Source organism: Calonectris borealis, chromosome 23, assembly GCF_964195595.1.
Source record: "Calonectris borealis chromosome 23, bCalBor7.hap1.2, whole genome shotgun sequence".
Lineage (NCBI taxonomy): Eukaryota > Metazoa > Chordata > Aves > Procellariiformes > Procellariidae > Calonectris > Calonectris borealis.
The window spans coordinates 2546947-2571793 of record NC_134334.1 but is presented as its reverse complement, the minus strand read 5'-3'; the positions used below and the strand labels follow the sequence as shown (position 1 = coordinate 2571793).

At 37.8% G+C, this 24847-nt stretch overlaps 1 protein-coding gene across 6 annotated transcripts in view; it reads left to right on the top strand.

The window, feature by feature from the left end:
- The window catches only part of GABRD (gamma-aminobutyric acid type A receptor subunit delta), a 112010-nt gene extending 95757 nt beyond the window's left edge, over positions 1 to 16253 (top strand). For 4 of the 6 annotated variants that reach the window (XM_075172261.1, XM_075172262.1, XM_075172260.1 and 1 more), the window contains 8 exons: positions 6974 to 7086; positions 7660 to 7727; positions 8640 to 8860; positions 9677 to 9759; positions 12017 to 12154; positions 13072 to 13227; positions 13829 to 14040; positions 15312 to 16253. In XM_075172261.1, coding sequence (XP_075028362.1) covers positions 6978 to 7086; positions 7660 to 7727; positions 8640 to 8860; positions 9677 to 9759; positions 12017 to 12154; positions 13072 to 13227; positions 13829 to 14040; positions 15312 to 15611 — 1287 coding nt within the window. In that variant the 5' untranslated portion in view covers positions 6974 to 6977 and the 3' untranslated portion in view covers positions 15612 to 16253. The remainder of the gene's footprint in view (positions 1 to 6973; positions 7087 to 7659; positions 7728 to 8639; positions 8861 to 9676; positions 9760 to 12016; positions 12155 to 13071; positions 13228 to 13828; positions 14041 to 15311) is intronic. The other 2 variants (XM_075172263.1, XM_075172258.1) reach the window with 1 other exon arrangement.
- Positions 16254 to 24847: the final 8594 nt, after the last annotated feature.

The window sequence follows — 24847 nt, the reverse complement described above, 5'->3', positions numbered from 1 at the left end:
TTTGATATGCTGTGGATGCTGCAATAATAAACGTGTCATAGTGAATGAAATCATCTGCTGAAACACACTTAGTGAAATATTTCTTCATGTGTGTGGCGAAAGACTACTATTGATAGGAGTTTTGGGATGTATGTCTGTACTTTGTAGTTCTTTACTGAAAGAGATTTTAATTCTCTAATTAAAAATAGGTGTATCTTTTATATTTAAGATTCTACTATGTTAAATGACTTTTATACATTTGCATAGAATTGTCCTTCTGTTGTGTGTCTCCCTCAGCTTTTTTCTTCTATTCAGCTTTAACACATGAATATATGCAAAGGGTGGTCCATTTTCTGTAGCTTAAAACTCACAGAGAGAAAATAAGGGCTTTGATGTTCAAAAGGTTGCCATGAATTAAGCCTAATGCTTTTTCAATTACATTTCAAAATACAAAACATATTTACAGTAAGCTTCACTTAGAGTCAGGAATGGCAGATGGGAAAGATACACATACTGCTCTGGATAATCCTGGAGTTTGACAGAGGCCGGATTGTTCACTGACCTTGCAGGATATTCCTTGTCTTTCTCCCAAGAAAAAGTTTTCTTGAGTGGCAATGACATCTGGGACATTTGCCCCCAAAAGATTATCTCAAAGAAAATGAAATGTACTCCATGCCAGTCCTCAGTATCAGTCAAACTGGTATTTCCATCTACCAGGTTAAAAGATTCATATAACAACTATGTCACAGTCCCAAAAAGAATCAGGTTAGCAGATTTAAAGAAGAAACAGGAGATGCAAAAAGTGATTTTCCACATCTTACTGCTATACATGTTTGTCAAAAGGTTAGCGCACTCCCCCTACAAGTGTGACCTAAAATCAGTATCTCATTGGCCACTGACTTAAAGATGCTGCTGAGCTTTTTGCACTGCTGCTAGAGCTTTTGGCACTGCTGTGCAAAAATAATATTGCTAATGTCATCTCTTATTCAGCTGCTGTAGTGCACTCATTCATACAGAACATATACGTTGCCTCTTTCCTTGGTGTAATTTAAATACTTCCCAGATTTTTTCTAGTAATTTTGATAAATTTCTAGCAACCATTTTCAAGCAGTGTTCTGGAAGATAGTGAAGACAGGCTAATACCTCTCTTGCCTGACAAGCCTTTAAAGATGTGCTGTCCAAGTTGATGCTTCTCCTCCAGATCACTCCATATTAGTAGAATGCAATGGTCCTGCAGCAGCTGGGAGAAAGATGTCAGCTTGGATAGAAAGGATTTGGGGATATATGTACTTTTTATTCTAGAACTGATTGTACTTGGCTCTGAAAGAGATGCATTTCTTTGTCATTTGAGATTCATTGCTTGGAGTTGCTTTCCCTAACCTGTGTCAAGGACAGTTTTGTTAGACAAAGAAGAACTTCGTAGTTTTGCCAGGTTTATCAATGGTGATCTCCTCTCCCCTTTGTCTCGTGTGCAAGAGAAGTAACTATTTTTTTCATAGTTTAAACAGCAGTAATCTGTTTTCTGCTGCTAATAACAAGCTCTGTTGAAATTCTCACAATGCTTACACTCCAGATATGGACAGATGCAAATATATTCTCCAGAATACCTGCTTGAAATGAGATGTGTACAGAGTCAGAGTGTGGATGAAAAACCACCTTCTTCAGCTTTAGATTTGGGAATGACTTCCAGAGTGATATTAGTACACATGACTATGTTGCCATTCAGTCAGCTTGGCACCCCACTCTGGCCTGGTGCAAAGTAAAGATAGCTTTTTGATGAGCAGTTACGCCCCTTGAATTTTATAAATCAATAGCTTAATTTTACAAAGTCCTTTTCTTACTGAAACAAGCTTTACAGCAGCTTACATCAGGAAGTGAAGTTGCTGAATCAACTAATAATAGTTTCCTTTCTTTTCATCTTTACTGCTTACACTATGAAAAGTTAATCCCTTCCAATGAATCTTTTCTATGCTGGTCTTCCTTTTTCAGGTACAATAAATGAATAATATTTTAGGCCATATATAATCCCAACTGCTTATCAAGGATGAATGAAATTCTTCCACCATCCTTCATGTAACTTTAAAGCACTGGATCTGATGTACGGAAGTCTAGAGGAATGGCTCAAAGGAGTTATCACAAACTGGCCTGTAAAATGCCATGAAAATAAAGGTCTGCTTTCCAAAGTCATCATTTTTGAATGAGGACTGCTATACTATCTGCTAATATTCACACTTTTGTCTTCACCAGATAAAAAAGAAATGAAAATATTATAGGTAGAATAATATTTTTGAGCTTGTTATTTCTCCTCTCCCTCAATATTCTTGAAGGACAAAAAAGAGGGGAATGGGAGATTTCTACTATGCTGGAGGACCTGGGATGACTTTAGACCTAAACAGCACATATCAGACTGACACAAGCAGAACTTGGACTCATTTACACCATGCTGAATCACACACCCAAGCATCCAGCCCCTGCTACATTAGTTCTTATGTCTGTATTATTTCCCTTGCTGCATCAGCCTCCATGTCAGTCTGACAAAATGTAATTCGAAGAATATGGCTGTTTAAAGTGATCACTGGGCAGTTTAAAGGTAAAATATAGGTTCACAGACTCACAGAATGGTTGAGGTTGGAAAGGACCTCTGGAGGTCATCTGGTCCAACCCCCTGCTCAGGCAGGGCCACCCAGAGCCGGCAGCCCAGGACCACGTTCAGGCGGCATTTAAATATCACCAAGGAGGGAGACCGCAACCTCTCTCAGCAACATGTCCCAGTGCTCAGTCACCCTCACGGTGAAAAAATGTTTCCCGATGTTCAAACAGAACCTCCTGTGTTTCAGTTTGTGCCCATTGCCTCTGGTCCCGCCACTGGGCACCAGAGCAAAGAGCCTGGCTCTGCCTTCTTTATACCCTCCCTTCATGTAATTATATACATTGATAAGATCCCCCCTGAGCCTTCTCCTCTCCAGGCTAAACAGTCCCAGCTGTCTCAGCTTTTCCTCATATGAGAGATGCTCTAATCCCTTAATCATCTGCATGAAAAAAGCCTAATATTAGCAAAAGCTTTTGGTAACTCAGTGATAACTGTTTGTAAATGAAACCGTAGGTTATTCTGATTCACATACTCTCTTTGGGTGTCTAGGAGCCATTCTGTGAGCACCACGCCAGTGTGTGAGAATGGCAGTAACTGAGTAAGAGTAATTTTGTTGCCCATTTCAAAGAAATTTAAAAATGAACAGTACTATAAATATCAACAAAATAAATCTAGCCTTAAAATTATTTCAGCTGTAATACTTTAATAACCCCCTCTGGTATTAAGTGCATATAGCTCCACTAACTTCAACACATTTGTTACACTGATGATCTGACCCTAAGGCTTTACTAATAATAGAAACAAGATTGATTTTAATTGTGTCATGGATATTTAAATAAAACTCCCTCTAGATTGTAATCTGCTTAAAACACATGGCAAGCTACAGCCCAACAGTTTTTAACCCAACTCTCGTCATTTTAACTTCCTTTTAGCTCTATGGCTCTCCTTAATGCCATGAGAATAGAATACTGACACAGGACAACTGCTGCATACTGTAAATGCTTTTTCAAAAAAGATGAGGCTCCTGGCAGTTCTCATAGTGACATTACTTCTTTTATAGCAAGTGACTGATTATAAGTCAGTTGTCTGGGGATGAGTTCTTGATGCACACAAGTAGCAATACCTATTGTGAAAGGGGAGCCGCAGAATTTGTTTTTATTATTTTTCGCAGGTTGCGTGCTCGCAAATATACATGGTATTCTAATTTTACAATGACTTTTACCTAGCACTTTCATACTATTGTGTATGTAGGAAGCATAGGCTAGATTCTCCCATCCTCACAGGCCAGGCACGCAAGATAGGTCCTACAGTGCAGTCACTTTTTGACTTGTTTTCAAAACACTTTACAGAACTTGGCTGCAGTTTTAGCAACAGGAGTCAAAAAGCACCATCTTCTACTGAAAAGGCAAAGAGATTTTAGGTAGATATAGTCATTCAAGCGTATTCTAGTTATTTACCCTATTTACAAAAAGATTTAAAGTGTCATTCTTTACCTATAAAAGGAGCTCAGATATTTTACTGATTAGGAATATCATTACCTATCTATGGCTGAGACTTACAAGTTACAAATAAGTAGATTTTTAAACAGAATGCTTTCAACATAGTCTCATATTCTCTAATCTGCCAAGGCCTTAATTTAGAAAATTGTTTTCTATATTAACTGATAGCCTTAGTATTTCCAGAAATAGGGTAGTGAATGTAAAAGAAAATTTCTGAACTGCAATGTTTGATGGTATTGCAGAAGAAAGCCAGACCTTAGCGTTTGGATCTTGCCAAGTATTATGAAACTATAATTTCATTTAAGTAAATACTGACAGTTGGATGATTGAAAGACCAGCACATAGGAAACAGCAGTCTGATAGAAAGAAGTGTTTACATAGTTGATGAGACCCAATAAAGAAGGAAAAAACTCTTGTCAACATCTGTTATAAATCTTCAAAGCCCTTGTCTAAATCAATTATGTTATTCCAATTTATATAACTGAAAATATGGCTCTGAGTCTTCCAAGATCCTTACTCAGAAGAGATATAGGAACCTGAGAAATATCTGAGATAGTAATTTGAGATCAACATACAGCAGTGTGCTCATGGCAAGGAAACATTATAAGTGCAGTTTAATATATATCCCCAATTTTAACATTCTGCCGTGAACTAATGAAGTCTCACTTTGGAGCAGCGTCCCTATGCTTTAAGGTCACTTAAGCTTTGACAACTCCATTAATGCAAGTTTTCAGTGTCTCTGCTGCTCAGAACTTACATTGATACATTGAAATCCCAGAACTCCTTCTATATATAATTGACTCTATACAGGTGGGGCAAGAATTTTATGACCAGGGCAATCAAAGATTTTTCTTTCAGTCCCCTGTGAGAAGAGTTGGCTATTGTAGGATACTCTGCTACTGTGCTAGCAGTAACTGCATGTGCTGAGCTGAATGCCCAGACTGGCATATTTTGGAGAGAAAAAACATGTGCTTTATGTGGGTCAATGTCACATGAGCACTCTAAGAAAGTTACGCAAGTACCAAGGCAGAATATGTTTATGGTATATTACTCTGCAGCCTTTCATCGATGTTCAACGAGTTTCTCTTCTGTTACTAGTGATACATATCTCTCAAATGCCGTATTTATTGCTGGACTCAGTGGAAGATGCTAAAACAGTGCTCAGACAGTTTTGATACAGTACTTGCATTCAGATACATGCCCTCTCAAACCACTGGCAAATTTTCTCTTTGCAAATAGTTGTGGTAGATGTTGTCACAGTCCGTCATTTATCTATTCCTGTCATGTCAGTCACAGTGCTAGCAAAAGGAATTGTGTGAGCAGGCACAGATCTGCTTCAAATGAAGTCTGCCAGCTCAGTTTAAACAGTTAATGAAGACAATATAAGCTTGCTTTTGTTTATAAGAGATTATGGGATATCCACATAACTGCTTGTACCAGGAGGATTGAGGGGCTGGCATCTGCCAGGTGGTGGAAAATGGCAACAAGAAGCTGTGCTAATGTCTCAAGGAGCATCCCTGGATCAGAAGGAAGCATATGCCTAGCACCTGAGAGATGGAGCCTTATTTCTGGGAGGGGAACTGTGGCATGCTGCACACATCGGACAGCAACACACTACCTCCCAAACAAAGCCTGTTTGGTGACTCACTCAGATCCCAAGAGTGACTACAAAAAGATGCGTGCGTTATGGCATCCCACACTCCTGACCTGAGGACAGATGGCCAAACACCCACACTGCCTGATGCTGGCAAGTGCAAAACAGCACAGGCAGGTGAGCTGGGGCCCTCCCAGCATGATGGAACCATCCCTATATGCACAGAACTCTGGGGCACCTGTGGGAAGGTGGAGCGGGACAGAGACGTTTCAGTGCTATGGATACCTCACTTACCACTCAAGACCATGGACAGGAGTGGCCCCAAATCCGGGACCATGGTCAGGGCTCTTGCCCCTGCATTTCCAGGATCATGGAGCACACCTCAGGTTCCAGGACAATGGTCAAAACCCTCAGGCTCACCATGATAGGCAGCTCTTCGCATTGCAGAACCATGGGCCCCTCTAGAGATTTCTGGAGGCTCCTGAGTCGCCTGGACCATAGACAGCCACCTCTTTGGCTCAGAACAAGGGAGAACTACCAGGGCTTTCGGGCGCCATGGACAGCACCTCCCGAGTCCCAGCGCCACAGCCCGTTCCCACTGAGGTTTGGGTCCAGCCCACGGGCAGCTCCGTGCCGGGGCCGTGGGGATGCCCCCTTTGGTGCTTCCGTGCTTTCAGCTGTTCACTTTTAAAGCAAGATCTCCTTTTTGACCATATCTTCGCAGTTTTCAGGTGTTTGTACACCTTCTATTAGCATTGCTTTTCATATTTCTGAGGCCCAATGGTACTTTTCACAGTATCAAAGATGTTAAATCCAAATTCCAGCTGTGTAATTTTTACTGTTTTCCCATCACATTTGACAATATACCAGCCTTCTTGATCTCAGCTGTTCCATAATGGTACTAGGAGCTGTCACAGCTGCTGTGTCCTGCTACCCAGAGAGCTCCATTTCAGCATCCACAGATGCATTTTATGCAGTGTACAAAGTATCTTGGTTTCCCTCCTGCTTTCTTTACATTTCTAAATCTTTTTTTTTCCTACTTTTTTTTTTGAAAAGAAAAAACCTTAAAAAAAATGTGCTTGTATTTCAGAAAGAGGCCATAGTCTTGCCTGAAATATGTTTTGATTTAAACGGAAAGATCTGAAATGGTTTTCCTATCTATATACAGTATTTTTCCACTGAATTACCAATATAGCTGATTGTACTGTAGGTGGTCTCTGGTGTAAAAGAAGTCAATGTCTTACATTTTCTGTAATTTTTCTGTTTGTAAACATGGCCAAGTTTTAAAAGATACTTATTCTCTTTACCTAGAGCTATGAATGACATCGGAGATTATATAGGTTCCAACATCGAAATATCCTGGTTACCCAACCTGGATGATTTAATGAAAGGGTATGCACGTAATTTCAGGCCTGGGATTGGAGGTGAGACTTTGAGAGTAATGTCTCTTTTGTTTCTTACAATCCTTCTACCCTCTGATGTTTATGTGAACTTCACCCTCTACATGATTAAAAGGTTGTGGTTGTCTATTTCTTGGATACTGGAAATAATAACAATCAACAATTTGCTTGATCTTGAAAAAAGACAAACTGTATACAACAGAATTAGCAACAGTCTTCTTGCTGATACAGTTCTTAAATCACTGATTTCTAAGTTGAAGGAATTTTGGATTACAGTAAGTGGTGATATTTCTGCATTTGCTTGAAGTCATGCTGTCTGAAACTAGATGATGTAGTTTCCAGAAGGGATTCCATAATTTTCAGTAGTTGTGATTGTATCTCATGTCCTCTATCGCTGAAGCGAGGTATTCTGTTGGATATTGAGGATGCAATCTGTAAAAGATTCAAATCTCTTGCTCTAAGGTAGATTTTACTTGGAAAGTGTACTTTATCATGGAAAACACTTTTATGAATTCACTCTGTATGAAAGAATTAACATCTGTATTTTTATAGGTACTATGATGATATAAATCACTGCATTCAAACATTTTTTCTCAGGTCCTCCTGTTAATGTTGCTCTCGCAATTGAAGTAGCCAGCATTGACCACATCTCAGAAGTCAACATGGTACGTTATCAGTTAAACCTACCAAGTTGTGAACGTATGTACTGCAATGACAGAAAGCGTCGAAAACTAGCTAAATAGAGACGGTTAATCCCCAACATGTTTGGAGTGGAGAAATTACCACAGGAAGATACTGCAAAGAACAAACATTGTATTTTAAGACACAGGCAGAGTCTCTTCTGGCAGATATTGGCAATTACAAGAATCTAGCCATGTATAATTCACTGAGATTTCTTATTACAGTTAGCAAGCAGCTAACTTACTAACAGAAAGCAGCACTTACTAACAGAAAGCCTAATTTTAAGCATTAGTTCCAACTTCTGTTCAAATTCCTTTTCACCACAGATACTTCCAAAAAGAAGCTACGGGAACGACTGGTTGTGAGATGCTCCTCTTTTTTGTGTAAAGACCTTTCAGTAAAGCAGTGGAGTATAACAACTTACAAGTCACATAAACAAGCATAGTCATGAACTAACTGCATTTCTGAAACACAATAGATTTAATTTTAAAACCAAAACTTTGACTTTTCCTCCATCCTTTCCCTTCATTACAGATGCATAACTTCACCTGATTTTTTAGTTTTGCTTTAAAAAACCTTCAAAAACAGAAGTTGTACTTGTGGAGATAAATAAACTGATTTTTTTCATTAAAACATATGCAACTCTTGCAATATGTTATATATAACACTGACATTGAATCACTTTTTGATATCTTGGGCTTATCCATGGTAGAAGCATATGACAGAAATTAAAATGCTTGGGCAGCTCCATGGTTGACTGACTATAAAAATACTTATTTGCACGGGAAACAGTTAATACATTTCTAGGCTAATGCAATGATTTTTGATCAAGTCCCAAGGCATTATCACTGTGTTTGTTTAGCATCACTTTTTAATTGGGATTTCTCTTGTCATAGGAATATACCATGACAGTATTTTTGCACCAGAGCTGGCGAGACGACCGTCTATCTTACAATCACACCAATGAAACTTTGGGCTTAGACAGCCGGTTTGTGGACAAGCTCTGGTTGCCAGATACTTTCATAGTGAATGCCAAGTCTGCCTGGTTCCATGATGTGACTGTGGAAAACAAACTTATCAGGCTCCAGCCAGATGGAGTCATTTTATACAGCATCAGGTGAGTGAGAAAGAGTGCAAGTGTACTCTATCATGTACTAACTTTTTGAACAGACTATAAAGTCAGTTTACCTAGGATGATTTCCTAAAATAATTACTAATTTAAAACAGAAGAAAGTACTGGTGACTCCTATCAGACATCCCTTTGCTTTACAAGGATTACACTGCCAGGAAGGTATCTTTGGCAACACTAACACATTTTCCACTGCATAATCACTGATCACTTTCAGAATGTCCTTAATGGGAGATAAGCATCTCATAACTATTTGGTCACCAGGCGAGGACATGCTGAATACAGAGCAAAGATTCTGTTCTCCACTCTCTCACTATTTTCCAAGGGAACTATGAGCCTGATTTAGGCTCAACTTCCCCATCTTTCAAACAGAGAAAACAGTATCTCCTCACTTTGGAAGAGTGTTCTTGCTAGAACTCAGTAACTATATTTGAAGTTAATTGTGTAATGTTCTAAAAATTAATGAGTGTGCATCTTTGAAATTGTAAGTCCAAAGTCACCCTAAAGGTATTGGTAGTGATCTTGGGGACAGTGGAAGGGAGTAGATTTGACTCAGAAAAGTCCTTTTTATCATCAGAAGTAGCTGAAGTGTCCTCTGACATTAGACAAGTCATTTGACCTTTCTTCAATTTCCCCTCACCTTTAGGTTCCCCACAGACTTACTAAAGACAATAGCCATAAGGATTTTGAAAATAGTTTCCTATATTAGTACTAAGCTTTCAAAGTTTTCCATTTAGTCTTTGAGTTCTGAGGAAAAGGCTCTATCTGAATGCAACTAACTGGTGTTCACGTTGCTTGGAACAGGATTACCTCAACAGTGGCCTGTGACATGGACCTTTCCAAGTATCCAATGGATGAGCAAGAATGCATGTTGGATTTGGAGAGCTGTAAGGGCTGAGTACAGTGTTTCATATAATCTGTATTTTGTTTAAAGCCTGCGTATATGGTACTTAGCTTGCTGGAGTATGCTGGAATGATTCTGCTTTAGTCAATGATGTAAGGGGTGCCTTAGGATTTAGAAATAAAGGGTACGAACATGAATCCCTTCATTCTCTGTGTTGGGCATTAGACTATGGATTTTTCAATACCAGTTCAGCTCCGATCCAATTCAAAACTATAGGATTTAATTTAGTGAAGATGAACAACCTACAGTCCTGCTGACAAATGGAACTTTGTGCTTCGTGTAAAACGTAGTGCAAGTCGCTAGCATTACTGAGGTTTGCATCAAATCCAGTAAGAATAAGTAGAGAAGCCCACAAGCAAAATTTGATGTGCTATTTTTTCTTTATGAGACAACAGGAAAAAGAAAGAATTCCCTGCTTTTAATGAATGCCATTGTGAGTAACCGTTATGTAGCTGTTTACCTTGCCTAGGCATTCCTGTATCTGTTAAGCAGAAATCAATCAGAATACTGCATGGATTGGCTTAAATTAATTTGTACTCACAAAGGAGGGTGAAGAATGAATTTATATTTTGTCCAACCTGTATTTTATCTATGATCAGCATGTAATTCCCATGAGCATTAATACTTTTGAATGAAACTCACCACTGACACAAGCAGGGGCCACCCAATCAATGGCAATGAATCCGGCCTTCTGTGGTTTTTATATCAGAGAGTCTACAGGTCCTGAGGGTTCCAGAGATTTGTGAATAGCAGTTTCTGAGCAGATTCCCTGGCCTATTGATGCAAGTTTCTCGTTTTGCTTTTTAGCACTGACTTTGTTTTCTAGGCAATTAACCACAATACCATTTTATCCTGTCAAAAATAGCAATCTACAGTTTTACTTATGTAATCACCAAATGCAGAGGCAGCAGACAGTGAACCAGCAATCAATTCTCTCTCCCAGCAAGTTCTGCAGGGAGTTTTGGTGGTGGTTGAATTTTTTAATTGAATTTGAGGGTTTTGATTTCAGTGAAACAAACATGTAGAAATATACTCTCTTTAAACAAATGAATGGTTTAGTACCAATTTGTCCATTAACAGCAAAACTAGCAAAGATCGATTTCCTATGGATTTGCATGTTACATAAATCCCTCATACATATCTCCCCTTCTCTCATGTCCGTGGTGCCCTGCACCTCTCCCTAGCAGTTATCTTCCAGCTGCCACCCATGCCAAACTGCAGTCATTAATAGGCTGATATACATGATTGTGAAGCTAGCTGGTGCATCTCAGAATGGACATAAGTCTGAGTTATACTGCTGTTCTCCAACTGGATGCACAAATTTGATTTTCTGTTCTCTACACACCATTTCTTACAAAACTTTCAAGAATCTAGCATCTTTGAAACCTTTACCTTTTTGTCATTTTGGTTTGAAAATATTGAGGAAGTTAAAAAACTGTGAGGAGGAGAACTGACAGAAAAACACTGCACAGGCAGTTTGCATAGGCATTGTTTTCTGATTAAACTATGTTAAGCCTGGGGGAGGCCCTAACAGTTGTTTCCAAGAGTGGGGATTCATATGAACAATTTGGCTATATATTTCACTTTCATGCAGTGTCCATTTGTAGGGCTTGCAAGGGGAGATATAGAGCCAACAGGACACATACTTTTTGAGGACACTGGGGGAATCCCTGACAAAGGAAATCTGTTTCCTCGACACTGCCTGACTGGTACAGAGTACCTATCATCTCATAAAAGCAATGTGTGAACTTGGAGATAGATTTGCGGTACAGAATTACACTCTGATCTGTCTTCAGTAGGATAGGCATAGATAGATTAGATTTAGTAGTTATTTTCTTTTACAAACAGAAATTTCTGAGATCCAAGCACAGTGCAGGGGTAAGTAGGCTAGTTTGAGTGCTACAGTAACAGTACTCTACTTTAAGTGAGTATGCAAATTAACTTTTTGAGAGATAATTTGAATATTTCTCATTACACTGAAGTGCATTGTTCCATACCACATATTGCTAGTCAGTGTGAATCGACTTGGATTATTCTCCCTGTAGGAAAGCTATGCCAGTGTGACACTGGCAACACTGATGTTGCCAGGACAGTGAATTATCCAGACTGAATCACAGCATGTTTGCAATGGGACCGATGAAAATCAGCGTAGCAAAGGAATTAGAGGACTTCCACAATGAGTCCTCTAAGTTCTTAATTTCTTCCTCAAACTTTGCGTTTATTCAGCTTTCTTTTGGCAGATGGCTACTCTTCAGAGGACATCGTCTACCACTGGTCAGAAAACCAGGAGGAGATCCATGGGCTGGATAAGCTGCAGCTTGCTCAATTCACAATTACCAATTACCAGTTCACAACAGAAATGATGAACTTCAAATCTGGTAACAGGATCTGTCTTCAATTCAGGGATAGTATCTGACTTTTTCCTGCACAGGAAACCTCCTATATCTATAATAGAACCCCCTTCTTCTTAAGTAACTAATTTAAGAATGTCGGGTTTCTGATAAGAGTTTTCTTTAGCTTACACTTGCAAAAAATGCCAGCGTTTACTGAGCCTTCAGGTAGCCACTGTAGCATATTATGTCCTTTAGCTCTGTATGCTTGACAAAGTACTGCATGGAGTAGCCAGACAGCGCTTGATAAAAAACACTTCAGGTATAGCTCATGTTTTCTTGACCTAATTTGCAACTTCAGATAAAGAAAAATTTCCATTACCTCTGATGTTATGAGGCTTATGACGTATAGTCAGGTCATTCTAATTCTATCCAGTAGAAGTCAGTGGTGTGTTTGCGTATCACTGGGTTTATTGCAGTGTTTGTAAAAGATTGGAGTCATTTCTTTCCTGCTGATTTTTCATCCTCTTTCATGTATTCAGATTCTCATTTATGCTGCACATCTCCTCTAAGCTCTTTTTTGAGTTTGAAATTAACTTGGCCTTTTAAAAAATCTAAATTTAGTATCTGGAGGACTTTCTACAGCAGATGATAAGACAGTACACATTTTGAAGCAATACTGTTATTCAAGAAGACTCATGATTTTATTTTCAGATCTGGCATTGATATGACCTGCGACAAATCATTTGACCTATTCTTAGCTAACAGTGCTGATCAGAACAGCAGTACCTCGTGCAGGGTTTATGAAGGCTAATTGAACCACATTCAAAAAAGCTTTTTGTGATCCTTGTCCAAAAGATGTTTAAAAATGTAGATCTGTGTCATTACAGGAAATGTTATTTTGAATATCAGTTTAACTGTAATTCACACAGTCAGGATCTTTCTTTGTCTGCTCTTTTTTCCAGCAGGTCAGTTTCCCAGGCTCAGTCTCCACTTCCACCTTCGGCGAAATCGAGGAGTTTACATCATTCAGTCTTACGTTCCTTCTATCTTACTAGTGGCCATGTCGTGGGTATCCTTCTGGATCAGTCAGTCAGCTGTGCCTGCCAGAGTGTCATTAGGTAAAACATGGTAGTTTGGGGAACTAACAGGAAAGGGCATGCTGAAGTTGTAATTATGCTCTCTTAATAATCCTCACTTTCCATGAAGGTACATTTATGAATACTATATTTACATTTGCAGAAGAGAAGGTCCTTTAAAAGATTTCCTTCATGTTTTAATTTCTGTCATGCTAGCAGAGCAGTGGCCTCAGTAAAGAACAGAAAATAACCATCTAAAGATGGTTAAAAGCAATAGTGAATGTGAGTCAGACGTATGAAAGAATTGATTTGAAGGAGCTGGGACACTGAAAAAAACATGCTCCTACAGTTTGTGGATCTGTTTGCCTGAGTAAGGGTTGCAAGTCCAGATGCAAAAGTTTTTGAGGGTTAAGTCTTCTGGTTTTGTTTGTCTTGATCTAGAATAAAACGAAGGATAACATGTTCAAAGCTGCCTTAGTCATACAAATGCAGTTTTTTACAAGCTCCCCTGTTTTGAAAATCAGAAGCCACACTATTAAGGGGCTTCTACTGTGAAAATATTCCTCAGCTTCAGATTAGTAAATACACTTATTGTAGTGTATACTATGAAACCTAAAGTAGATTTTCTCACACTACACTGCAGGTATAACTACTGTTCTCACTATGACCACACTGATGGTCAGTGCCCGATCTTCGCTTCCACGAGCATCTGCCATCAAGGCACTTGATGTTTACTTCTGGATTTGCTATGTGTTTGTCTTCGCTGCACTGGTAGAATATGCATTTGCACATTTCAATGCTGACTACATGAAAAAGCAAAAGAACAAGATAAAGGCGAGAAGGCAGAGTGGAGAGGTCAGTAAGTGTAATACTGTGAATAACTTTGCAAAAGCAATCACCCTGCATTATGACCTTTTTCTACTATGGAAGCAAATTCTTCTACCCCTTTTGAAAAAAAAAAATTAAAAAATTCCTGGTTAATTCTTTTGTAATGCTAATATGACAAGCAACCAAATGCAACTGCTCATTTCCACTTGCAGCATGGTTAGCACTAAAGACAACATATTCTTACATGGTTTGTTGCTGTATTTAAGATAGGAAATAGAGAATAAGAGAGAATGAGTAAGAAGAGAGGCAAAGTATATCTTGAACCAGATTTGTACTTCTTATACTTCGAGAATATATTTAGACCCTTTGATATTTGTCCAGTCCTCAGTGTAAGTTATGGTAACCTTGAGTTGCTCTTGTAGGGTCAGGGCAAAGTCATTATGAGGGTATTACATGAGATGGGGAAGAAAGGCCTTTTCTCAGAAGGTTTTCTTTAGTAGCTGCTTCTGCTAAGACTCTCTTAGTTCTGCTACAGCATAATAAAATGCTGTCAGCAAAACAAAAACTAGGCCTGTAGTCTTAAATGTTGTCCCCTGGAGTTTTTACATTTTTTACACCTAAACTGCATAAGGTAAATACAGATATAATTAGCATGGATATAAGTTATGTAGATATGAAGCCCAGTGAAACCAAACAAAGGAGTCCATAGATGAGATTTCTTCCAGGAACTCCAGATGGCTTTGCTGCTTTCTTCATGTACACACATGCATGTTAGTGACAAAGCAAGGTGAATTGATTAAGGAACTTTTTTTTTTTTGACAATTCAGAATTTGTAGTCCAGGCCTACATATTTTAGAACTCTCTGGCACCTTGGGTATTATTTGTGATTATTATTACTTCATTTTATTAAGCTGTAGTGGATACAACTGATGCATATTCATTTTCTGTCCCACCTCCATGTTCTCTCAGCTTTGACAAGAGCCTGAGAACTGCTTGTTGGCTTTGGCCACCGAACGGGATAACTGTCTCCTTAAAGTCAGTCAATTATTTTCAGTCAGAAGGGCCTAAGCGTGCTGTCTCAATGGTGCCTCGGTAATTCAGAGCATGTAAAATTATAACAGAATTTAGACGTGGTACGCAGTCTTTCAGCGGTCCTTCTGCCAAAGCAAGTGATAAATACCATTCAGCACGTATGGATTCATAAGTATTTCACATGTCAGTATCATGGCTAGCTTGGATGAAGTACGCTACCTTTGCCCTATAAATTGCTATTATAGGTTCTCCTCTTTCTTTTGCAGATAAACGTGAAGAATGCCATTGTTCTGTTTTCCCTTTCCATAGCTGGTGTGAACCAGGAACTGGCCATTTCCAATAGGCAGCACCGAATTCCCAGAAGCTTGCCTGGATCGTATGGCACAATAGAAATAGAAACTGGAGAGACAAAACAGCAGCAAATAATGAAACTGGATAAAAAGAGTGGTTTGAAGTCCCTCTTTAAGCCCATTGATGCTGATACCATTGATATATATGCCAGAGCTGTGTTCCCAGCAGCCTTTGCAGCAGTCAATGTTATATACTGGGTTGCATACACAATGTAAAAAAAAAAAAAAAGAAAAAGAAAATTCATGTGAAGAGCCACAAATTGAACAATACCTACAGACTAAAAAGCCCTTGCTGAAACTGTATTGATCCGCCTCTTCTCCAAATATTTTCCAATGAGCTTGAGACATTTCTAAAGTCAAGAAAGTCCTGCGATTAATTCCTACTAAAAGCAGCAATTTATTACTGATCTGATTTGGTACACTAATTAACTGTACTCTGCCAAACAATCCCAGCTCCTTATTTCCTATATTACCGTAAGACAAGTTTTCATATGTACATATTTGCAGCAAAAGTTTAAATCTTAAATTACCATGGTTTTGCTCCACTTTAAGGGTTGATCAGTAATGAAGATTTGGCTTTTCACACTCAGATAATTTCCTTTTTTATAATGGAAAAGCTAATTCCTCACCTCCACACATGAGTGATTTTCTGCATCTGGCCTTCTGTGGGATGGTCTAAGTTTAACAGTAGTGGTAAAGTTGCAGTTTTTAATCATAGAAATCTCATGAACAAAGTAAAAGGGAATAGAGGGGAGTGGAGGCGTTTTCTTAAATTATTATTTGTCTTGGATAAAGTATTGAAAACATTTCAATGCTTTTAGTCACAGCATGAAATAAAATATACTACATAAAATTCTACTGAATTGTTAATAATGACTATTACATTTCAGATCTAAGCTAATGAAAATTTAAACACTTAAACACAGTAATGTTTATTAGTTTAATAGGCCCAAAAATAGACAAAAGTGATTTAGAAACACAGGGAAAGCTCAGGCTTTCTATGTTGGATTGGGAAAAATTTTAAAGGTGCTTGATAATGAAGGAACTCAGACTCCATTTTCAGGAAGGACTTTAGAATTCGTTCTGTTAATTTTCAGTGAAAGTCTACCATGTGTGCCTCTGAAAATATCCTTTTTGCATCTGTCCCTAAATAGCTAAGTGAAGTAAAAAAATGTCATAAATGGCTTTAAGTTACTCAGTTGCTTTGGATATTTTTGCCATTTTTATTCAGAGGCTGACCTAATATGTTAGGCCTTTTCACTTCCATTATTTGACAATGAAATTTGTGGGTGCTCATACACACTCCTTAATTTAGGACTAGATCCTCTCACCCAACTCATGCAAAATAACACTTCGTTCTGTAAATGATTACAGTGAACTCAGCAAATGAATGCAGTATTCACAACAAATACAAGTTTCATAATTAATCTCTAAAAAACTCCACAATGAATACATTGGAATATGGATTAAAACAACTGAAATATTAGTTTAGGAAACCAATGCAAGACACTTCAAAAGGGAAATTTTTTCTGAGGATTTTGTTGCCTTGAAAGTGAGAGGTTTTTTCAAATATAGAGACTGACACAAAAGAAAATATGACTTGAGAGAGGGAGAGAAAGAAGGAAGCAAAGCAGGTGGCTGATAGCTATGATGGAAGAGAGCATGGGGAGGTGCGAGATTAAACAAACCAAAAGATGTAGACAAAAGAAGAGTTGCACTGGGCTTTGAAGATGGGGATCTTGAACGTAGTGTCTGATGATTAATAGTTGCAATTGCAATAAGGATGAAACAAGCATTTAATCACAGTGGAGTGTGCGCACATTCCTCCTGCCTTACTTATCTGTGACATATGGTTTGATTTCGTATGACCAGCACTGAAAGATAGAGCATTTTAACACAGATTTATAACTTAAACTAAGATTTGTTCCATATCACTGAAGTAAGAGTATGCTCTGAAGAAAAAATAATAATCCCGAACTGAGCTATAATAGAAAATATTCTCCCATCATAAGTCAGGCTTAGGTTCACCTCAATCTTTAGTTTCTGTTATAATGGAAAAACTATTTGCCAACAGCGTGCTGGAAAGCGCAAACTGACATCAAGCTATAATTGTTCCACCAAGTTCTCACCAGTCTAGCCCTGGACTGAGACACCCGGATTCTGCTCCAAGATCTTGCCACTGACTTGCTGGGCAATCTTAGTTAAGTCATTTCACTGCATCATCTGCAAAATTGATATAATGATTCTGATTTCTTTCCTATATCTTTGAGTTTTACAGAAGAAAAACCCTTCAGGAGAGACAGAAACTCTTATCCTCCAACTAGGTAAGTGCATCCAACTAGTACTTATGTGGTGCTATTTACCGTAGCTTCTGAGACTCTTGCATACTGAATTAAAGCAAAATATCACTCAACTTTCACCTTATTCAGAAAGCTAATGAAATTCTGCATCTCCTTCAATAAATGCAGGTAATCAGGCTTCTCCTTTTCCTTCTGCTTCTCCTCTTTCTATTTTATTTTTCTTGGTGTTTGTTCCTGATGTTGATGAAATGCTACATTATAGAAATACACCATTTTTTTTCTAAGTGTGTTTTTGGTTATAATCACTTTCTCCCAAAGGAAGTTCAACCCCTCCTGCGCTCTTCTGAATCATTCTCACTGTTCTATATAATGATTAAGTGCAGAGTGGAATAAAAACAGCAGAAGCATGACTTTACAACGCCTTTTCCTTACTAAGTTGTTGCTTTTTCCATGATCCTGTGCCAGGTCATTGACATATCTTAACTCTTCTTTCTACCTCTCCTTTCAGCTTAAAACTGAGCTTTTTCAATTTATACCTGATCTAATTCTTATCTGGCCTCAGAAGCATCAGAAGTTTAATTGTAACTCTTGGATGATGCACTTTCATAGGCAAGGCAAGGTGGTAGGCAAGTCTGAAATACTCTGCTCAGCACTTTGAACAGTAGTGCACCCTTTAGAAAGACCATATTGCCTCATTCTTCTCTGTTACACTTGCATAAATCAGAAATGATCTTTGTTTTAAAATCAGTAGATTAACTACTGCTGTGAAAGCAGAGTCTAAACTTTTTGTATCCTCCTGATTTCTCTAGCTATTAGTTTATTACATTGCCTGTCAGGGTCAGTATCTACTGCTAAGAGTGAAATTATTGACTAAATCCAGCTGAAGAAATACTCACAGCAAGTTCCTGTGGAGTGTAAATCATAAGAAAATAATCCATGATTTTGGAATTAAAGTTATTAAAGAGCAGAGAACAAAGCATTGACCTAGTCCCTCTAGTGTGCAGTGGCTGGTTATTTAGAGTAATTAGCAAGAAGGCAGCTGCAGATATTATAAAGGCAGTGTCTAATCCAATTATTGCAGCAGTAATGGTTTGTAATTGTGCACCTGACATAACTCTGTACACTGAAGCCAACTGAGTAATCACATGGGGTTGTTGGACAAAATTAGTTGCTTCTCCATCTGGGAGACAGTCATAGGCTGCATGCCCCGCTGCCTTTTCAAAAGATTTATTCAATTAATTTTTCTGTAGTTTGACTGCAGATCTTCAAGGTGCACAACTCAGTTGTGATTGATCAAAGTAAAAGGTGGCAGCAATCTTTCCTCAAAAAAACCCAAAGCCAGAATGCTAGACTATCACAGTGTTGTAGATGGAAGCATAAATAAAGGGGAAAAAAATCTCAAAACATTGCAGGCAGTCAGAAGTGTGCACTGTGAGGACACATATGGCAATTGTGTCCATTCCAAGAAGGAGGTGACTCAGAGGGGAGAGCAGGTGTTCCAGCTACTGTTGCTGCACTTGCATGAGTAGCACAAGACAAAACACCTCCATCATGAAGAGTGGGATTTTCTTAAATCTGTTTCCAGAGCCAGAAATAGAAAAGGCAGATGCCATTCAAACTCTCTTAAGGAGAAACTTCAGTATGGTGTAATGAGTGGAGTTTTGCATAAATTTGAAACTTCTGTACTTTTGGATGTGCTTTACTTTTTTTTCCGTTTAAAATCATCATCAGACATTAACATCTAAAGACAATGCCCTATTCAACTCTAATTTCATGATGCCCTTAATAAACAGAAATAAACTAAATTTGATGTCAGTTGAATGCTGACTTTGGATGGGTTGTACTAGTGCCAAGGAGAGGCAAAAAAAAAAGTGTGACAGATCAGAAGGCAGTTTGGAGTACTGCTTTATGGACTAGCATGTCTGTAATAAAAGGAGTGGGATACGTGTAATGTAATAATTCTAAATGTGAAGTGTTAATAAAATGTAGATATACAGAAATTGGAGCTTCTATAAACAGACAAAATAGACATTCCAACTATTGAACTGGAAGATAAAATGCATTAGAAGGAAAATCAAAATAAACTCAGAGATTTCATCCTTAATGAAATCCTGCCTATTCAGTGCCCAAGGGCTTGTAAAACTCTACTTCGGCCTTGACAACAGAAGAGAAAGTACCATTCTGTATTAATGAGTGCTTTCTGTGGGGCACTTACGCAGACTACTGTATGCATGTTAAAAAATAGCTGTTGCTGCCTCAAGAGGCTGAAAAGAATCAGAAAGCACAAGATGAAGAAGAGCAAGATACTGCGTGATTTGTTTGAAAGTAATGCTGGCAGTGACAGCACTATTAAGAGGTTAATATACGGAAATGTCTGTCCTGTTTCTGGGTAAAAATGAAAGCATTTATCCAAGTTGAAGTAAAAGCTCTCACATCAGTTCTTAACCGGTTTGCTAATCCAATAGATAATGTAGCGAAACCAATTTAACTCAATGAGGCTTCTACTGTTGGTACAACAAAACACTTAAAACGATTGCTCTGATTTTAAACACTCAGAGTCATTAACCTAAGAAAGCACTTCACATTAGGAGGAAAGCAGCACCCCTGCATATTTGTCTATGAAGCAGAATAGATAACAAAAAGCTTATTGAAAGTTACTGAGAATATTTTCATTAAAAAAAAAAATCTGAAGCAACTCCCTCATGCCTTCTTTATTATAGCAGCTTAAAACACTTGCAATGGTTGAAAGCTTGTTTAATGTTATAATAATACTGCGTGCAGTATAGGTTACAAACATATATAGCTAATTCTTAATGAAAACTGAATAAAAATTTGGTAATGAACATGTCTATTTGGATCGACTTGGTAGCTGAAATGAGAAAGGCACTGTCTCTTTCTGCCTTTATAACTTGTGTCTTAAATGAAATGAATTTGAGGATCTAAGCCCATTGTTACATAACGCATTAGGGATCTGTTCTCTCCTTATACCAGCTTTATGTCATGGCTATTCCTTTTACTAAGTCCTGCACAGTAAAAACAAATCTGAGAAGACAGTCAAGCCCAGGCTGTCAGAAAATATAGCACCAACAGAACTAATCAGATGTTATTGGGAGTTCACTGTTCCGCAAAAAGATTGGTCCAAAAAAAGAAATCCAAATATCCCTCATTTCTGAGGTATCTGAAACTTCCAGATTCACTCTAGATCACTCTAGATTTAGGACCAACCAATACATAGGACGAATTCCACTGAACAAAAGATCCCTCTAGCCCAGTATCCAATCTCCACCTTTTGGTATAAAGTCTGTCATGGAGTTGCTGAGTACGTGCATCTTTTACTGAGATCAGTACTGCTCAGCACTTACAAGCACTGCTCTTTGTGTTCTCAAGTGGGGCAAAGACAGACAGTTTTACAAACCAAAGAAAAGTGCCTTTATACTTGTAGGTCTCATCTACACAAAAAAATTGGACTGATTTAACCAAATTAGTTTCACAAGCTTCTTTTGTCAGTACTGTCATTTCAGCTCAGAAAAGAACACCCAAACTAATGGTAGAACTTCCTTGTGTAGACAAAGCCATGAAATTTCCATGAGGGGATTTACCAAAAATATTTTAACCTATCTTTTCAGAACTGTTTAAATGCTTAATTGGAATACTTTAAGATGGTAAGGAGAAAGGTGCTCAGAAAAGTAAAGAATATTTGAAATAGGTAACAAATTTTTCAGGCCTTGAAACCGAGTTGTTCAACAATAATTAGCCCTGCAACTAGTCCAGATTTCACCTGACAAGAAGAGGATTTCTGATAGCGTCCTACAGATGCATTAAGGTACAGGGGATGTAAACAAATATTTACATTATAAAACTGACTGTGCATTCTTTATTTCCTAATTGCTTTTAAACAGTTTTTATATTCCTGTAGTAACCATAAAACATTAACCAATAGAGAACAATTATCTTCTGGTTAAGGTAAGAAGATTCCTCATACAGTTTGTGCTCCTTGGGAACTTTCATAAACAAAATATTGCCTTCTATGCCTCCTTTGCATTAGGATGCAGTATTTTATTGAATAGAAAGTTAACTCTACAGCTACATTCCTTAATTTGTTGGTTTAGTTTATTGCAAATAGAGGGGAGTGTGTCGGTTTTTGTGGTTTGTTTGTTTGGTTTGGTTTGGTTTTGTTTGTTTGTTTGTTTTGGTTTTGTTTTGGTTTGTTTTAACTACTTGATGTAAGAAGAAATAAAGGTAAGGAAAAACAGTCTTTCAAGATCTGAGAGTCACAAGCTCAGATGTTCATGTTCACAGGATCCACAATAATTTCAGTGGAAAGCCTGGCACTTAAAGAGCCAGTGGGATCAGGCTCCTACCATGTCACTAATAATACACAATACAATTATTTATTACAAAATTCAGGAGAGGGATTGTTGCTTTCTAAAGGATTGGGACCAGGTTATGCAGCAAGAAGAAAGGAGCCCCTATGATTTACAGTGTATTCTGTGCTGGTGAACACGTACAAAAGGAAAGCAGGCAAAAATTGTGTTTCTACAGAGGCAGGTTGTTTAAATATCCTGAAAAAATAAATACAGAAGCATAGAGGTTTGGTTTTATTTGCTTTTAAACCTATGTAGCTTGGGCTACCCATAGAATTCTTTATCCTCCTGGCTAATGTGGTGTCAACAAAAGTAAGTTAGCTTCTGGGTGCTTCTATCTTATATAAGAAAGACAAGTAAGGGAGGTGTTGACTTAAAATAGTCTTGAAACATTATTCATTTTGTCTATTTTAACATGGGCTAGAAAAACACTAATATTCAATCCAGTAAGAAAATCTGCAAAAAATTACCATGGTGATTTCTGATGTTATATAGGATATATGCTCTACTCCAGTTTATGTTCAAATGTATTAATGTTTTGCCTTATAATTTTTATCCAAACTTAGTGGCATTTGGCCCAAATTCATTCCCACTGGATTCAATTATTTAACTGCCATTGATTTCAATAGAAACAATAGCTTGTCTCTTGTTTTGCAAAAAAAAAGTAAGTAGGCTGAAGAGCGGCCGCATGTCTGCACATATTGCTGGTTTGATCTGCTAAAGATGACATTCTATGAGGATGCATTTTCATTCTAGAGCAACACAGAAGTGGTTACTCACATTTCACATATATTTGAAGACAGTAGCTGTCTCTCTCCATTTCTCTGTTGTTTAGTTCATAGTCTCAAATCGTCACTCTAATCCCTACTATATCTTTAAAAGCTTGGAAAGTTGACAGGTCCTAATAGAGCTGAAGATCTTAAGTCACTAATTCAGGAAATAACAGGATACCTGTCTTCTCCTTCTACTGAGGTAAATAAAACTAGTACCGATTGCCCTTTTTTTCCCCCAACAATTGTCTTTAAGAACTAGTTGTCATAATGATGTCTTAATTGAAGCATTTAGGAGGGAGAAAAGGAGAAGGATTTTTTTTGGTCAACCTTGTCAGAAGCATACAAGTACTTTATGGATAGAGCAGTTAAAAAAAAAAAAGTAATTTCAGCAAAGAAAAGGTAGAAAAATCTGCAAGTTCTGCCACCCAGTCACCAGGTTTAAAAACTTACAACTCTATATCTTTCTGTCTAAATTTATAAGAATAATTTTGTACATAATTATTCTGTGAGGAGTCCATATAATGCAATAATTTTTCAGCAACCTTTGGTAGCAGGAACATTCCCAATAGTTTTAGTCCTTTAAGCAATGAAGGTCCTAGCTGAGCCACTTGCTAATTAATTACACAACTTTATGTGTCATTGAACTATCAAAATTAAAACAGAGAGCTTTCCTCCCTGTCTCTTACACCAGTGGAAAGGGGAGATGTAAACATCAATATAGCAACAATAGCTCCCAAACAACAAGGACAGAGTCTTCATCTCTACTGAATTCCTCACCTGTGAAATAAAATGAACCATAACAAATATGTATCCTTTGATCTTTGTTTCTAAAGAGATATATTTCTTTCAAAGGAAAGCCTTTTGTAAGCCAAAGATAGTGCTCTGGAGATGAGACGGGTCAATTGGCAGTGATAGTGAGCTAAGAGTCTCCTAGCTACGATTGATAATTTATGTTATGCTTTCAGTCCAATAGCACTTTTGCTTCCCACTCACATCTTAACCAGCAGACCTGGAGTGTTTCTCTCAGTAATCTGCAATTCTCCTGCTCCTGGAATGAGCGCTAAGCAATAGTGACTTAAACATTAAACTCAGTAGTCCTCACTGGTATAAATAGCAGAGCTTTTTTCCTTTAGGATCTGAGATACATGATGATAACGGTTGTCAGACAGACTTTCTAAACTAATGTATAATTAAGTCTTAAAGGTGAAGACAAAGCACTTCAACAAGAAAATCTCAAAACAATGAGCAATCTATGAGCATGCCTGTTTTAGTCAAACACTGATCATCTGGTGGTACATTGGCAAACTAACTTTGAACTAACTTGAGACATTCTAGCAAATTTTTACGTGTATCATTAAGTTTCCTTGAAAAATTATCTTTTTTATTGCCATAACAGTTCCGTAGTGAGTGTGAGTATCCCTTTCAGTCAAATCCTTTGGTTCCTCAAACCTTGGGATTCAAGAGTATCAGTAAAAAATAATTTTGTGATCTGAACTACAGAAAAAATAAACCTTGCTAGTCAATAAATCTTCTTTTCTGCGATGATTCTCAATTATTTTTTATGTGATATCTTGTTTCAGACCATTCTTCGTCTGATTTTATAACCCTTTCTCCATTAAATGAAGATTTTAATATGGTAAATATCCCAATGCAGACATTGCATAAGTGCTTCATAAACATTTAAAGAGTTGCCCCACTTGTGACTTAACTTGTTTTAACCAAAAGTACTGTTCACCAGAATAAGCCACCATATTTGTTTACTAACCCAACTGCATGAACTTCATATGCTGAAATACAAAACACAGCTTACTGCATTTTACTAAGCAACAACATTGTTTTTAATGGCTATAAATTGGCTATGCTTTCTTTTATGCAACCAAAACACCCAGCACCATCTTTAAATCTCTCTCCCATTGTTTGTAGCCTGGATTCACAGACTCACTTTTTTTGGATCTATACTTATCTTTACAATACCAACTTGTACAAGTGGAGGCACATAGTATGAATGGGTAAGC